Below are 15,556 nucleotides of genomic sequence, written 5' to 3'. Positions count from 1 at the left end.
GCCATCTTAACAGCAGACCAATATATTTTTCCGCTATCAGTGTAAAACAAAGGCCAACAGCAGGTCAATTGTGAGCAAAATCATGCCAGATCTGCTAATATGGTGTCTTGACTTTTCACTTTTAACTGAGATGCACAATAAAAACTTTGCAACTGAAAAGATTTTTGTAGCATTTTACATATAGGTCCAATGCATGATGGCCCGATTCCAAACAGGTCCACAAGTAAACAAACAATATGCCTGGTAATGGCAGACGGTAGATAGTTGTCAAGCTTTCCGTTTGATCTGCAGACTACAGCCTAGAAATGTAGTTGTGCCATTTCCCAGCACACAGGATGGGGTGGAATGTTGAGACCTGGGTTCCAGCCCCCCAATATTGGGCCTTGGGCCTTAATTCCATCGAACCTGCAAATATTTTGGAAATTGGCAGGTACTTGGTCTATTCGTGATCGAGCAGCTGAGGGCAACCCAATTCCACAGAGGATTCCTCAGACGAATGTTGGGTCATTCATTTGCATGTGCAAAAAAGTCGAGGTCTGTTCGGCAGGCACGAGATGCCTAACTTTCTGCGGCTTTTACTAATATGATGGTCGACCCACTTCCGGCTGGTAATAAGCTCGTGTTTCCTATCTGCTGTGTTGAAAGATTAGAAGGCCGTTTGGAATCCAGGAAACAGTAGCTGCTTGGCCGAGTTTCATGCTGGTATATTTATTAACACACTAACAGGAGATTTAATTTTCTACAGACCATTTTTTGACAAGCAGATATACTGCAATGGAAAATGACCACTCAACTGTTTACAATTTTGGACCATACATGTATAGAAATTAATATTTTTGTTTGCTAACTTTTCATTGCAGATGTATTAGCGACAAGCCAAAATATATTTTCTTGAAGGCCGAGTGTCAGCTATAAATACAAATATTTGCTTTGATTATAGTGAATACTAGGCATTGTACAGCTGCTGCTGACAACTTAGGGGTGACCTACATGTAAAGCATTATGTGTGAAAACAGACACTTACTGGAACTAAGCCATTATTTTCACGCAGGCACGCAGTCTGAAGTTCGGATTTGAGAGCTGCAATGTGTTTTTGATGTGAAGTGATTTCTGTTTCCAGAGCAGTAACCCTGGAGCTAGCCAGCTGGTAAATGTCCATGAAAGTCTGGGTTAAATTCTAGCAAAACAGAACAAAAAAAAAGACAAAGGTAATTATCAACAATGACTAAGCCTATACAGAAATATTTCGCAACGCATTTGATGCAGCACATCTTTACTTTTTCATTGAAATGACAGGTTTGGTAAAACAATTTTACCGCCGGTCGCAAGTCTTAAACAACACTTCTTCACTAATGCCCTTCATATTGATTATATCACAGTTCTTATAACCAAAGCATTCTGTTTATTGAGGTGTGTGCTTACAGTGTTCAACACATAATGTAGCATAGAGTGTAGAAATGTCAAGAGTCAAGATCCTGTAACCTTTTGACAGAGCAACTCTTCTAACCGACAACCTTATAATGAAGCTAAAGTGCATAGTCTATTCAAACATTTTAATATCGTGCCTTATCCTGTCCGTGAACCACATAAAAACAATTTTTCCCAACATCACTTATGAAGCTTGGTAAATTATTAGTTTTAAAGTGGCGTTCAGCTCTCAGAGAATAGTCTGACCGTACCACATCAGAAAAACAGGAAATAAAATTCTGTTTATGTGTATTATGGAGAAATGCTGTCCCAACTGTATACTATTGATCAGGCAAGATAATAAAGTTAACTGCAGAAGCGAGTCGAAATGGTACTGTAGTGCTGGTAACTTTATATCCACTCATTACTATAATACAGTTGGGATTAATGGAGTTCTTCATAACAGGTAAACTATATTTCGCTTTTCTAAGAATTGTTTTCCCTTTGGAACTTATCTACTTCCTAAAGTCTAACAGCAAAAATTATTTTCCAAAGCTTGCTAAGTACAGAAGAGATTTTAACATACCCCCCGACTGTGCTAATTAGAGGTTGCTTCAACAATTGAAATCATGTACTATCACCCGAGGTTAAATTAATCCAGATAGTAAGTGTATGCTGAAGAGCCACACAATCGACATACTTTTGGTTTGTACAGCTAGGGTCATTAAAAGAGAGAATGTTTATACAACTTTAAGCTGGGAATACAAGCTGATATAATGATTACACCAGGGAACAGAATTTCTCACAAGTGTGAAATGCTACTTTGTCCAGTATTAGTACAATATTTGCACAACATTAGACCATGAATGGTGAAAATTGAAGCACTGCATTCAATCACAGAAAGGCAACCTTTACAACATTTGGCTGAAAGATAAAATGTATGAAGAAATTACCAAATAGCTCATGTCTAAGAATAAATTGTTTAACAGAGTAATAATTGCAAACAATTTTGCATTCAATAAAATATTTTATAAATGCAGGCAATAGAAGGTAATGTCCAAATGCAGATCTCACTGAATAAACTAGGCATCAAGAATCTTCCCTAACTCTCCCCCCATCACCTACATATTCCATAGCTGCCCACCCCGTAACTACCTGTAGCAGCTGCTTGATTGGTAACCATGACCTTCCATGGTTTGCATCTTACACAAATCCAACATGAGCATTCTGTCTGTAACCATACTATACAACATACCATCATAAACTGAGACTTTCTCTGGAGCAAGTTGCAAAGCATCTTTGAGGGTCAAGCACCAAAAGTCACTGCCATAGAGCACCCCGACAAAATAAATGACGGAATGATGAAGCTCAGAAGACCGCTTGACCCATTGTGCCTGTGCTAGCTCTTTGGTAAAACGATCTAAATAGTTCCTCACCCCTGACTTTTGCTAGAGCCCTGTAATTTATTTTCTCTTTCAAATTCTCTTCTGACTGTGACCGTGGAATCTGCAGCCACCACCATTTGAGGCAGTGCATTCCAGATCAAAACAACTCATTATGTAAAAACGCTCTCCTCATGTAACCCTCGTTTCTTTTGTCAATCACCTTACTTCTGCATCTTCTGGTTACCAACCCTCCTGCCACAGTGCGAAAGTCAACACTGACTTCTTACCTACTTTGAGCTATCAAAATGTTTAATGATTTTGAACACCTCTATAAAATATCCCCTTAATCTCTCTGCTGCAAGCAGAGCCATGTCAGCATGTACAACTACTAAAACTCTTTTGCACCCTCTCTAAGGTTTTGGCATCCTTTCGAAAGAGTGGTGCCCAGATAATACTCCAACTGAGACCCAAGTAATATTTAGTAACATAACGTTATTGCTGTTGTACTCTGTTCCTCTATTAATAAAGCCCAACATTCCACCATATTTGATGACCAGATGAGAAGAGGTAAACTGGCTCCCCCCATTCAACCTCCTTGGTTGGTCGCAACAAAGGTTTAAGGTTTTTTCACAAGTTATGCCTTTTCCAAATCCAAATATATTAAACTATGTTATGCAGTGATTGATAAGAGCCAATCAAACAAGATTTTCTTGGGCTTTAAATCAGAACAAATTTATCAATCATGAAACCTGAGAAATAAAAGAAGAAAAACATGATGTCACATACACAGATATTAAAAATAAAGGAAGTTAGAGTCCAATAAAAAAAAGTTAAAAGAATATGGGCAGCACGGTAGCATTGTGGATAGCACAATTGCTTCACAGCTCCTGGGTTAGATTCCGGCTTGGGTCCCTGTCTGTGCGGAGTTTGCACATTCTCCCCGTGTCTGCGTGGGTTTCCTCCGGGTTCCTCCCAGTCCAAAGATGTGCAGGTTAGGTGGATTGGCCATGATAAATTGCCCTTAGTGTCCAAAATTGCCCTTAGTGTTGGGTGGGGTTACTGGATTATGGGGATAGGGTGGAGGTGTGGACCTTGGGTGGGGCGCTCTTTCCAAGAGCCGGTGCAGACTCGATGGGCCAAATGGCCTCCTTCTGCACTGTAAATTCTATGAAATATACAGTTAAGTGCCCTTTGATTTTTCTTGAGGTGTAGATTTTAAAGGTTGTGGCCAATTTGGCTTTTTCATTAATGTGGTCAGATGTAGATGTGGCAATTATTACAAGATCTTGGCTCGCAGAGAGAGCGAGCGAGAAGAGAGAGTGAGAGGGAACACTGAGCCTGCTCTTCTGCTGAAGTCTTTCTAGCTATCTCCTACAGTGACTGCAGACGGGCCTGTTATACTGCACCTACTGTGTATTCCCAGGAGGTTTTGGGGAAGTCATTGTTTCAATATCCAGCACTTTGCATTTTAATGTCTCCTCCTTAGACATTGATGAATTTCCATGGGTCTCCAAGTTGTAGGAAATGTCCCTCTCTTCACTCTCCCCTGATGGGATGTGGGCTTTCTGGCCAGGCATCATTGCCCATTCCCAATTGCCCTTCAGAAGGTGGTGGTGAGTTGTCTTCTTGAACTGTTACAATTTGTGCTGTTAGGGAGGATACCAGGATGATATATTTCCAAACCAGGATGGTGAGTGGCTTGGAGGGGAGCTTATAGGTGGTGTTCTCATGTGTCTGCTGCCCTTGTCCTTCTAGATGGCGGTGGTCATGGGTTTGGAAGGTGCTATCTAAGGCGCTTTGGCGAGTTGCTGCAGTGCATCTTGTAGGTGGCATACACGGCTGCTACGTGGTGGTGGAGGGAGTGAATGTTTGTGGAAGGTGTGTCAATCAAAGGAGCTGCTTTATCCTGGATAGTGTTGAGCTTTTTGATTGTTTTGGAGCTGCACTCACCCAGGCAAGGGGAGGATATTCCAACACACTACTAACTTGTCCTTGTAGATTGTGGACAGGCTTTGGGAAGTGACTCGCCGCAGTATTCCCGTGCCAGCCTCCCCGAACAGGCACCGGAACGCGGCGACTAGGGGCTTTTCACAGTAACTTCATTGAAGCCTACTCGTGACAATAAGCGATTTACATTTCATTTTTCATTTCATTCCTAGCCTCTAACCTGCTCTTGTAGCCACAGTATTTGTGCGGCTGGTTTCTGATCAATGGTAAGCCTCAGGATGTTGCAAGTAAGGGTTTCAGCAATGATAATGCCGTTGAATATCAAGGGGTGATGGTTCGATTCTCTCTTGTTGGAGTTGGTCATTGCTTGGCACTTAAGTGGCGTGAATGTCATTTGCTAGTCTGGTTTGCTTTTCACCTTCACCTTGGGAGATGGCCTTGCATTACTAAGTTGGTTGTTCAGTCTCAGTTCAAATTGCAACATTTCCAGACAATTGCAAGTTGAAAACTCATATCTTCAAAAATAAAGGAGTGTAGCCTCGTGACAGATCTGTCTTCTCAAATTGTTCTGCCACATATAAAGATTTCTGTAGATATACTCCCAGGTCTCTCTGTTTTTGCATCCTTTTTAACATTAGACCATTTGTTCATATTGTCACTCCCTGCTCTTCCTATCACAAATATATCACTTTACACTTTCCTGCATTGAATTCTATCTGCCTTGACTTTGCCCATATCCCCAGCCTGTTTATGTCACAAAGTCTGATCGTATGTTCCTACTTATTGACTGCTTTGGGTCATCTTGAACTTAAAATGATGCCCTGTATATCCATCCAGTCCAGGTCATGAATACTTAAAAAAAGCAATGGTCCTAGTACTGAGCCCTGAGAAACACCACTATATACTTCCATCCAAGCTGAAAATATAACCATTCACTGTCAGTCTTTGCTTTCTGTCCATTAACCAATTTTGTATCCATGTTACTACTGTCCCTTTTTAATGTGTGTGCATAGAAGCTCTAGCTTGTCTGTGTGTCCACAGTATCAGTTCACTGCTGGAGTACGGAGGTTTTGTGCAATTGTGCGACAGCCTTGCTTGGCCACCATAGCTCAGAGGGTCAGTCATCAATCCTTCACTCTCAAACAGTTGTGTCATGTTTGATTGCTTCATAATGAAAGCATAATTCACACTCCCCCACCATGCCAAGAGCCTTACACAGAAAAGCATGATTTACATATGCAAGGGTGGGCTCCTGTTCATATATTCACAGAGTAATTGACCTTCCTGTTAAGGTTTGCCAGAGTCTGATGTTGATAGGCACACAGATTGTTCACTCCTGCTGATGCCCTGTACAGTGTCTCACAGAAAACAGCAATGTGGACCTGTCACTGCACAGCTAACTGTTGTTGTTGGTTATTGCTGCAACACCGCCTAAACAGAGGTGGGTTGTGACATAGGATTTCACTTACTTCTTGTCCAAAGATGTGCAGGTTAGGTGGATTGGCCATGCTAAATTGTCCTTAGTGTCTAAAAAGTTTAAGTGGGGTTACTGGATTACGGGGATAGGGTGGAGATGTGGGCTTGGGTGGGGTGCCCTTTCCAAGGGCTGGTGCAGACTCGATGGGCCGAATGGCCTCCTTCTGCACTGTAAATTCTATGATTCTTTAGTAAAGTTCCACAGTAAAGTAAAGGGCTCCCGTAGATGATTTGAGATTTATGTGGTCTAAGGTTTGAGCGCGACAGTGACATTCAATGTCTCTGGTAGCAGAATTCTGACGGTTATCTACTCCTGCAGCCCCCTTTAGACCACACTGCACACCTCAACCACAGCATTTTTACCACACTGGCTACATAATGAGAATGATGAATTGAACTAGGTCTAGTTTAGTACCCACTGCTTTCAAGCCCCTTTGAATCCTCAGTCTGCATTCTGCTCAAGCGTTTAGATGAGGCTATATGCCCACGTATCACACTTCAGGCTGGCAAGCACATGTTTGTTTTTTGGCCGCATAAATCAAAGAGAAGCTAGAGAGCTGGCAACAGTGTCAGATCAACAAACACTGGTACCAGGTGACATGCACAAGGCTTGTACTGTCAAACTTGGAAATGCAACTAAGTCACACAAATGATTGCTGGATGGCATCTGGTGGGTGATGGCTGGCGATCTGGGTGTGAAAAGCAATTGGCTGGCTGATTTCTGTTCCCCCATTGCTAGCTAGTTAGCTTGATTCAGCTACTCAACTGGATAAAGCCAATGATGCAGCAATGAGAGTGTGCTTTGTATGTTTTAATTTCACGGTGTGTTTTTGCACATCATAGAGCAGTAATTATTTCAGAAAATATTTCTGTAAATATAAACAATGAAATCGAAAATGTAATTTGGCATCAATAATCAACCTTTTGTGGATGCTCTCACATCTGTTGAAAATAATTTTGTGTGCTGTATAGTTTACCACCTTCTAAAAAGTGAGCCATTACTGGTACTCCACTTGTCAATGGCCACTGCGTCCTTTTCGGGTGAAAAAACTCTGCACAATATTTATCTTGTTCAAGGTTGTAATAATACTTCAAAATCATTCCCTTTGTGATCAAAAACACTAGTTCTCACCTAGAGTAAAATATACTCACTTTTTGATTGTCACTCCCAGATGAATAATTTTGCATGGTTTTTTTTATGATTGACCTTCAACAAGAATTTAACAAGATAAATTGGCCTTTTGACTTGTGCTGCTTAATTCATTTTTGGAAAGGAGGTGCATTCAGAGTAGAGATGACCATGAAAATCAGTGCTTCCCATTGACATTTCACCACCTTGCGCGGCTTTCTGCATTGCTAATATTACTGAAGACAGCACTTTTGGTCCAATAGCTGTAAAAATGTCACTTACTTCAAAATCATTTTGTTTAAATCCACCGTAATTGCATGGGCTACAAATGTTAAAATTAACCAATTTTATAAACTTTCACCTGGAGGGTCATTTTTGTAACAAAATAGAGAGTTTCATCATCAAAACAAAATTAAAAACAACTTGTTGAAAGGGCGTGGATGGGACCGGCGAGGAGTGGGGGGGGGGGAGAGACACACGAGTCTTCTTAGATTTATTTATATTTGTTACAATGGTTTGCTCACGGGTCAACACATTCATGACTTTACCTCCAGGCTCCAGAGGGATGTTTTAAACCGAGGGGGGGGGGTATTTTTGCAGCAAGGATACTGTACTTTGAAGCATTTTAAATTATTTCATAATTCAGTTCAATAGATTTCTATTTTACGAGCAATACTGTTTGACACAACCACAAACTTTGTAACGAGGGGACAAGGACTGGAGGAGAAAGGTGAACAAGGATACATTCAGCAGATGGTGGTGAATACATGGATGTAACTCTGCAGAGAGCAAGATGACATTCAAGAGCAAGCTGGAGAGTTTCTTTTAGTGGAAGAAACGATCTTCGTCAAAAAGCATTCATGGAGGTAACAATTAAAGTTTGTGCAAGTGATGATTAGGGTTTGTGTGGGTCATGATTCCGATTTGTGTGGGTCATGATTCCGGTTTGTGTGGGTAATAATTCCGGTTTGTGTGGTAATGATTCAGATTTGTGTGGGTAACGATTCCGATTTGTGTGGGTCATGATTCAGATTTGTGTGGGTAATGATTCCGGTTTGTGTGGGTAATGACTCCGGTTTCTGTGGGTAATGATTCCGGTTTGTATGGGTAATGATTAGGGTTTGTGTGGGTAATGATTCCGGTTTGTGTGGGTAATGATTCCGGTTTGTGTGGTAATGATTCCGATTTGTGTGGGTAATGATCCCGGTTTCTGTGGGTAATGATTCAGATTTGTGTGGGTAATGATCCCGGTTTCTGTGGGTAATAATTCCGGTTTGTATGGGTAATGATCCCGGTTTGTGTGGGTAATGACTCTGGTTTGTGTGGGTAATGATTCCGGTTTGTCTGGGTAATGATTCCGGTTTGTGTGGTAATAATTCCGGTTTGTGTGGTAATAATTCCGGTTTGTGTGGGTAATGATCCCGGTTTTTGTGGGTAATGATTCCGGTTTGTGTGGGTAATGATCCCGGTTTGTGTGGGTAATGACTCTGGTTTGTGTGGGTAATGATTCCGGTTTGTATGGGTAATGATCCCGGTTTGTGTGGGTAATGATTCCGATTTGTGTGGGTAATGATCCCGGTTTGTGTGGGTAATGATTCCGATTTGTGTGGGTAATGATCCCGGTTTCTGTGGGTAATGATTCCGGTTTGTATGGGTAATGATCCCGGTTTGTGTGGGTAATGACTCTGGTTTGTGTGGGTAATGATTCCGGTTTGTGTGGTAATAATTCCGGTTTATGTGGTAATAATTCCGGTTTGTGTGGGTAACGATTCCGGTTTGTGTGGTAATGATTCCGGTTTGTGTGGTAATAATTCCGGTTTGTGTGGGTAATAATTCCGGTTTGTGTGGGTAATGATTCCGGTTTGTGTGGTAATAATTCCGGTTTGTGTGTTAATAATTCCGGTTTGTGTGGGCAATGATTCCGGTTTGTGTGGGTAATGATTCCGATTTGTGTGGGTAATGATTCCGGTTTGTGTGGTAATAATTCCGGTTTGTGTGGGTAATGATTCCGGTTTGTGTGGGTAATGATTCCGGTTTGTGGGGTAATGATTCCGGTTTGTGTGGGTAATGATTAGGGTATTTGTGGGTAATGATTAGGGTTTGTGTGGGTAATGATTCCGATTTATGTGGGTAATGATCCCGATTTCTGTGGGTAATGATTCCGGTTTGTATGGGTAATGATCCCGGTTTGTGTGGGTAATGACTCTGGTTTGTGTGGGTAATGATTCCGGTTTGTGTGGGTAATGATTCCGGTTTGTGTGGTAATAATTCCGGTTTGTGTGGGTAACGATTCCGGTTTGTGTGGGTAATGATTCCGGTTTGTGTGGGTAATGATTAGGGTTTGTGTGGGTAATGATTCCGGTTTGTGTGGGTAATGATTCTGGTTTGTGTGGGTAATGATTCCGGTTTGTGTGGGTAACGATTCCGGTTTGTGTGGGTAATGATTCCGGTTTGTGTGGGTAATGATTCCGGTTTGTGGGGTAATGATTCCGGTTTGTGTGGTTAATGATTCCGGTTTGTGTGGTAATGATTCCGGTTTGTGTGGGTAATGATTCCGGTTTGTGTGGGTAATGATTAGGGTTTGTGTGGTTAATGATTCCGGTTTGTGTGGGTAATGATTCCGGTTTGTGTGGGTAATGATTAGGGTTTGTATGGGTAATGATTCCGGATTGTGTGGGTAATAATTCTGGTTTGTGTGGGTAATGATTCCGGTTTGTGTGGGTAATGATTAGGGTTTGTGTGTGTAATGATTCCGGTTTGTGCGGGCAATGATTAGGGTTTGTGTGGGTAATGATTCCGGTTTGTGCGGGTAATGATTCCGGTTTCTATGGGGAGTGATTCCGGTTTGTGTGGGTAATGACCCCGGTTTGTGTGGGAAATGACTCGGGTTTGTGTGGGTAATGATTAGGGTTTGTGTGGGTAATGATTAGGGTTTGTATGGGTAATGATTCCGGTTTGTGTGGGTAATAATTCCGGTTTGTGTGGGACATGATTCCTGTTTGTGTGGGTAATGATTAGGGTTTGTGTGGGTAATGATTCCGGTTTGTGTGGGTAATGATTCCGGTTTGTGTGGGTAATGATTCCGATTTGTGTGGGTTATGATTCCGGTTTATGTGGGTAGTGATTAGGGTTTGTGTGTGTAATGATTCCGGTTTGTGTGGGTAATGATTCTGTTTTCTGTGGTAATGATTCCGGTTTGTGTGGTAATGATTCCGGTTTCTGTGGGTAATGATCCCGGTTTCTGTGGGTAATGATTCCGGTTTCTGTGGGTAATGATTATGGTTTATGTGGGAAATGATTCCGGTTTTGTGGGTAATGATTCCGGTTTCTGTGGGTAATGATTCCGGTTTCTGTGGGTAATGATCCCGGTTTGTGTGGGAAATGACTCGGGTTTGTGTGGGTAATGATTATGGTTTATGTGGGAAATGATTCCGGTTTGTGTGGGTAATGATTCCGGTTTGTGTGGGTAATGATCCCGGTTTGTGTGGGTAATGATTAGGATTTGTGTGGGTAATGATTAGGGTTTGTGTGGGTGATGATTCTGGTTTGTGTGGGTGATGATCCCGGTTTGTGTGGGTGATGATTCCGGTTTGTGTGGGTAATGATCCCGGTTTGTTTGTGTGATGATTCCGGTTTGTGTGGGTAATGATTCCGGTTTGTGTGGGTGATGATTCCAGTTTGTGAGGGTAATGATTAGGGTTTGTGTGGGTAATAATTCCGGTTTGTGTGGGTAATGACTCCGGTTTGTGTGGGTGATGATCCCGGTTTGTGTGGGTGATGATTCCGGTTTGTGTGGGTGATGATCCCGGTTTGTGAGGGTAGTGATTAGGGCTTGTGTGGGTAATGATTAAGGTTTGTGTGGGTAATGACTCCGGTTTGTGTGGGTAATGATTAGGGATTGTGTGGGTGATGATTCCGGTTTGTGAGGGTAATGATTAGGGTTTGTGAGGGTAATGATTACGGTTTGCGTTGGTAATGATACCGGTATGTGTGGGTAATGATTCCGGTTTGTGTGGGTAATGATTAGGGTTTGTGTGTGTTATGATTCCGGTTTGTGCGGGCAATGATTAGGGTTTGTGTGGGTAATGATTCCGGTTTGTGTGGGTAATGATTCCGGTTTCTATGGGGAGTGATTCCGGTTTGTGTGGGTAATGACCCCGGTTTGTGTGGGAAATGACTCGGGTTTGTGTGGGTAATGATTAGGGTTTGTGTGGGTAATGATTAGGGTTTGTATGGGTAATGATTCCGGTTTGTGTGGGTAATAATTCCGGTTTGTGTGGGTAATGATTCCGGTTTGTGTGGGTAATAATTCCGGTTTGTGTGGTAATGATTCCGGTTTGTGTGGGTAATGATTCCGGTTTGTGTGGGTAATGATTCCGGTTTGTGTGGGTAATGATTAGGGTTTGTGTGGGTAATGATTCCGGTTTGTGTGGGTAATGATTCCGGTTTGTGTGGGTAATGATTCCGATTTGTGTGGGTAATGATTCCGGTTTATGTGGGTAGTGATTAGGGTTTGTGTGTGTAATGATTCCGGTTTGTGTGGGTAATGATTCTGTTTTCTGTGGTAACGATTCCGGTTTGTGTGGTAATGATTCCGGTTTCTGTGGGTAATGATCCCGGTTTCTGTGGGTAATGATTCCGGTTTCTGTGGGTAATGATTATGGTTTATGTGGGAAATGATTCCGGTTTGTGTGGGTAATGATTCCGGTTTCTGTGGGTAATGATTCCGGTTTCTGTGGGTAATGATCCCGGTTGGTGTGGGAAATGACTCGGGATTGTGTGGGTAATGATTATGGTTTATGTGGGAAATGATTCCGGTTTGTGTGGGTAATGATTCCGGTTTGTGTGGGTAATGATCCCGGTTTGTGTTGGTAATGATTAGGATTTGTGTGGGTAATGATTAGGGTTTGTGTGGGTGATGATCCCGGTTTGTGTGGGTGATGATTCCGGTTTGTGTGGGTAATGATCCCGGTTTGTTTGGGTGATGATTCCGGTTTGTGTGGGTAATGATTCCGGTTTGTGTGGGTGATGATTCCGGTTTGTGAGGGTAATGATTAGGGTTTGTGTGGGTAATGATTCCGGTTTGTGTGGGTAATGACTCCGGTTTGTGTGGGTGATGATCCCGGTTTGTGTGGGTGATGATTCCGGTTTGTGTGGGTGATGATCCCGGTTTGTGAGGGTAATGATCCCGGTTTGTGAGGGTAATGATTAGGGCTTGTGTGGGTAATGATTAGGGTTTGTGTGGGTAATGACTCCGGTTTGTGTGGGTAATGATTAGGGATTGTGTGGGTGATGATTCCGGTTTGTGAGGGTAATGATTAGGGTTTGTGAGGGTAATGATTACGGTTTGTGTTGGTAATGATACCGGTATGTGTGGGTAATGATTACGGTTTGTGTGGGTAATGATTCCAGTTTGTGTGGGTAACGATTAAGGATGTGTGGGTAATGACTCTTGTTTGTGTGGATAATGATTCCAGTTTGTGTGGGTAATGATCCCGGTTGGTGTGAGTAATGATTACGGTTTGTGTGGGTGATGATTACGGTTTGTGTGGGTGATGATTCCGGTATGTGTGGGTAATGATTACGGTTTGTGTGGGTAATGATTCCAGTTTGTGTGGGTAACGATTAAGGATGTGTGGGTAATGACTCCTGTTTGTGTGGATAATGATTCCGGTTTGTGTGGGTAATGATCCCGGTTTGTGTGGGTAATGATGAGGGTTTGTGTGGGTAATGATTCCAGTTTGTGTGGGTAATGATCCCGGTTGGTGTGGGAAATGACTCGGGATTGTGTGGGTAATGATTATGGTTTATGTGGGAAATGATTCCGGTTTGTGTGGGTAATGATTCCGGTTTGTGTGGGTAATGATCCCGGTTTGTGTGGGTAATGATTAGGATTTGTGTGGGTAATGATTAGGGTTTGTGTGGGTGATGATCCCGGTTTGTGTGGGTGATGATTCCGGTTTGTGTGGGTAATGATCCCGGTTTGTTTGGGTGATGATTCCGGTTTGTGTGGGTAATGATTCCGGTTTGTGTGGGTGATGATTCCGGTTTGTGAGGGTAATGATTAGGGTTTGTGTGGGTAATGATTACGGTTTGTGTGGGTAATGACTACGGTTTGTGTGGGTGATGATCCCGGTTTGTGTGGGTGATGATTCCGGTTTGTGTGGGTGATGATCCCGGTTTGTGAGGGTAATGATCCCGGTTTGTGAGGGTAATGATTAGGGCTTGTGTGGGTAATGATTAGGGTTTGTGTGGGTAATGACTCCGGTTTGTGTGGGTAATGATTAGGGATTGTGTGGGTGATGATTCCGGTTTGTGAGGGTAATGATTAGGGTTTGTGAGGGTAATGATTACGGTTTGTGTTGGTAATGATACCGGTATGTGTGGGTAATGATTCCAGTTTGTGTGGGTAACGATTAAGGATGTGTGGGTAATGACTCTTGTTTGTGTGGATAATGATTCCAGTTTGTGTGGGTAATGATCCCGGTTTGTGTGAGTAATGATTACGGTTTGTGTGGGTGATGATTACGGTTTGTGTGGGTGATGATTCCGGTATGTGTGGGTAATGATTACGGTTTGTGTGGGTAATGATTCCAGTTTGTGTGGGTAACGATTAAGGATGTGTGGGTAATGACTCCTGTTTGTGTGGATAATGATTCCGGTTTGTGTGGGTAATGATCCCGGTTTGTGTGGGTAATGATTAGGGTTTGTGTGGGTAATGATTCCAGTTTGTGTGGGTAACGATTAAGGATGTGTGGGTAATGACTCCGGTTTGTGTGGGTGATGATCCCGGTTTGTGTGGGTAATGATCCCGGTTTGTGTGGGTAATGATTAGGGTTTGTGTGGGTAATGACTCCGGTTTGTGTGGGTAATGATCCCGGTTTGTGAGGGTAATGATTAGGGTTTGTGTGGGTAATGATTCCTGTTCGTGTGGGTAATGATTCCGGTTTCTGTGGGTAATGATCCCGGTTTCTGTGGGTAATGATTCCGGTTTCTGTGGGTAATGATTATGGTTTATGTGGGAAATGATTCCGGTTTGTGTGGGTAATGATTCCGGTTTCTGTGGGTAATGATTCCGGTTTCTGTGGGTAATGATCCCGGTTGGTGTGGGAAATGACTCGGGATTGTGTGGGTAATGATTATGGTTTATGTGGGAAATGATTCCGGTTTGTGTGGGTAATGATTCCGGTTTGTGTGGGTAATGATCCCGGTTTGTGTGGGTAATGATTAGGATTTGTGTGGGTAATGATTAGGGTTTGTGTGGGTGATGATCCCGGTTTGTGTGGGTGATGATTCCGGTTTGTGTGGGTAATGATCCCGGTTTGTTTGGGTGATGATTCCGGTTTGTGTGGGTAATGATTCCGGTTTGTGTGGGTGATGATTCCGGTTTGTGAGGGTAATGATTAGGGTTTGTGTGGGTAATGATTCCGGTTTGTGTGGGTAATGACTCCGGTTTGTGTGGGTGATGATCCCGGTTTGTGTGGGTGATGATTCCGGTTTGTGAGGGTAATGATTAGGGCTTGTGTGGGTAATGATTAGGGTTTGTGTGGGTAATGACTCCGGTTTGTGTGGGTAATGATTAGGGATTGTGTGGGTGATGATTCCGGTTTGTGAGGGTAATGATTAGGGTTTGTGAGGGTAATGATTACGGTTTGTGTTGGTAATGATACCGGTATGTGTGGGTAATGATTACGGTTTGTGTGGGTAATGATTCCAGTTTGTGTGGGTAACGATTAAGGATGTGTGGGTAATGACTCTTGTTTGTGTGGATAATGATTCCAGTTTGTGTGGGTAATGATCCCGGTTTGTGTGAGTAATGATTACGGTTTGTGTGGGTGATGATTACGGTTTGTGTGGGTGATGATTCCGGTATGTGTGGGTAATGATTACGGTTTGTGTGGGTAATGATTCCAGTTTGTGTGGGTAACGATTAAGGATGTGTGGGTAATGACTCCTGTTTGTGTGGATAATGATTCCGGTTTGTGTGGGTAATGATCCCGGTTTGTGTGGGTAATGATGAGGGTTTGTGTGGGTAATGATTCCAGTTTGTGTGGGTAATGATCCCGGTTGGTGTGGGAAATGACTCGGGATTGTGTGGGTAATGATTATGGTTTATGTGGGAAATGATTCCGGTTTGTGTGGGTAATGATTCCGGTTTGTGTGGGTAATGATCCCGGTTTGTGTGGGTAATGATTAGGATTTGTGTGGGTAA

General features: G+C 42.7%; 1 protein-coding gene and 1 long non-coding RNA gene across 4 annotated transcripts in view; one reads left to right on the top strand and one right to left on the bottom strand.

Moving 5' to 3' along the window:
* The window catches only part of ccdc171 (coiled-coil domain containing 171), a 298,637-nt gene that overhangs the window by 35,487 nt on the left and 247,594 nt on the right, over positions 1-15,556 (bottom strand). For all 3 annotated transcript variants that reach the window (XM_072517495.1, XM_072517496.1, XM_072517494.1), the window contains exon 24: positions 1,025-1,177. In XM_072517495.1, coding sequence (XP_072373596.1) covers positions 1,025-1,177 — 153 coding nt within the window. The remainder of the gene's footprint in view (positions 1-1,024; positions 1,178-15,556) is intronic.
* Positions 1-15,556, top strand: part of LOC140429918 (uncharacterized) — a 251,978-nt gene that overhangs the window by 196,147 nt on the left and 40,275 nt on the right. The window contains exon 2 of the long non-coding RNA XR_011949239.1: positions 8,015-8,210. This is a non-coding gene — a long non-coding RNA (uncharacterized lncRNA). The remainder of the gene's footprint in view (positions 1-8,014; positions 8,211-15,556) is intronic.

This window comes from Scyliorhinus torazame, chromosome 9, assembly GCF_047496885.1.
Source record: "Scyliorhinus torazame isolate Kashiwa2021f chromosome 9, sScyTor2.1, whole genome shotgun sequence".
NCBI lineage: Eukaryota > Metazoa > Chordata > Chondrichthyes > Carcharhiniformes > Scyliorhinidae > Scyliorhinus > Scyliorhinus torazame.
The sequence above is the reverse complement of the archived record's forward strand: the minus strand, read 5'-3'. Positions and strand labels throughout refer to the sequence as shown.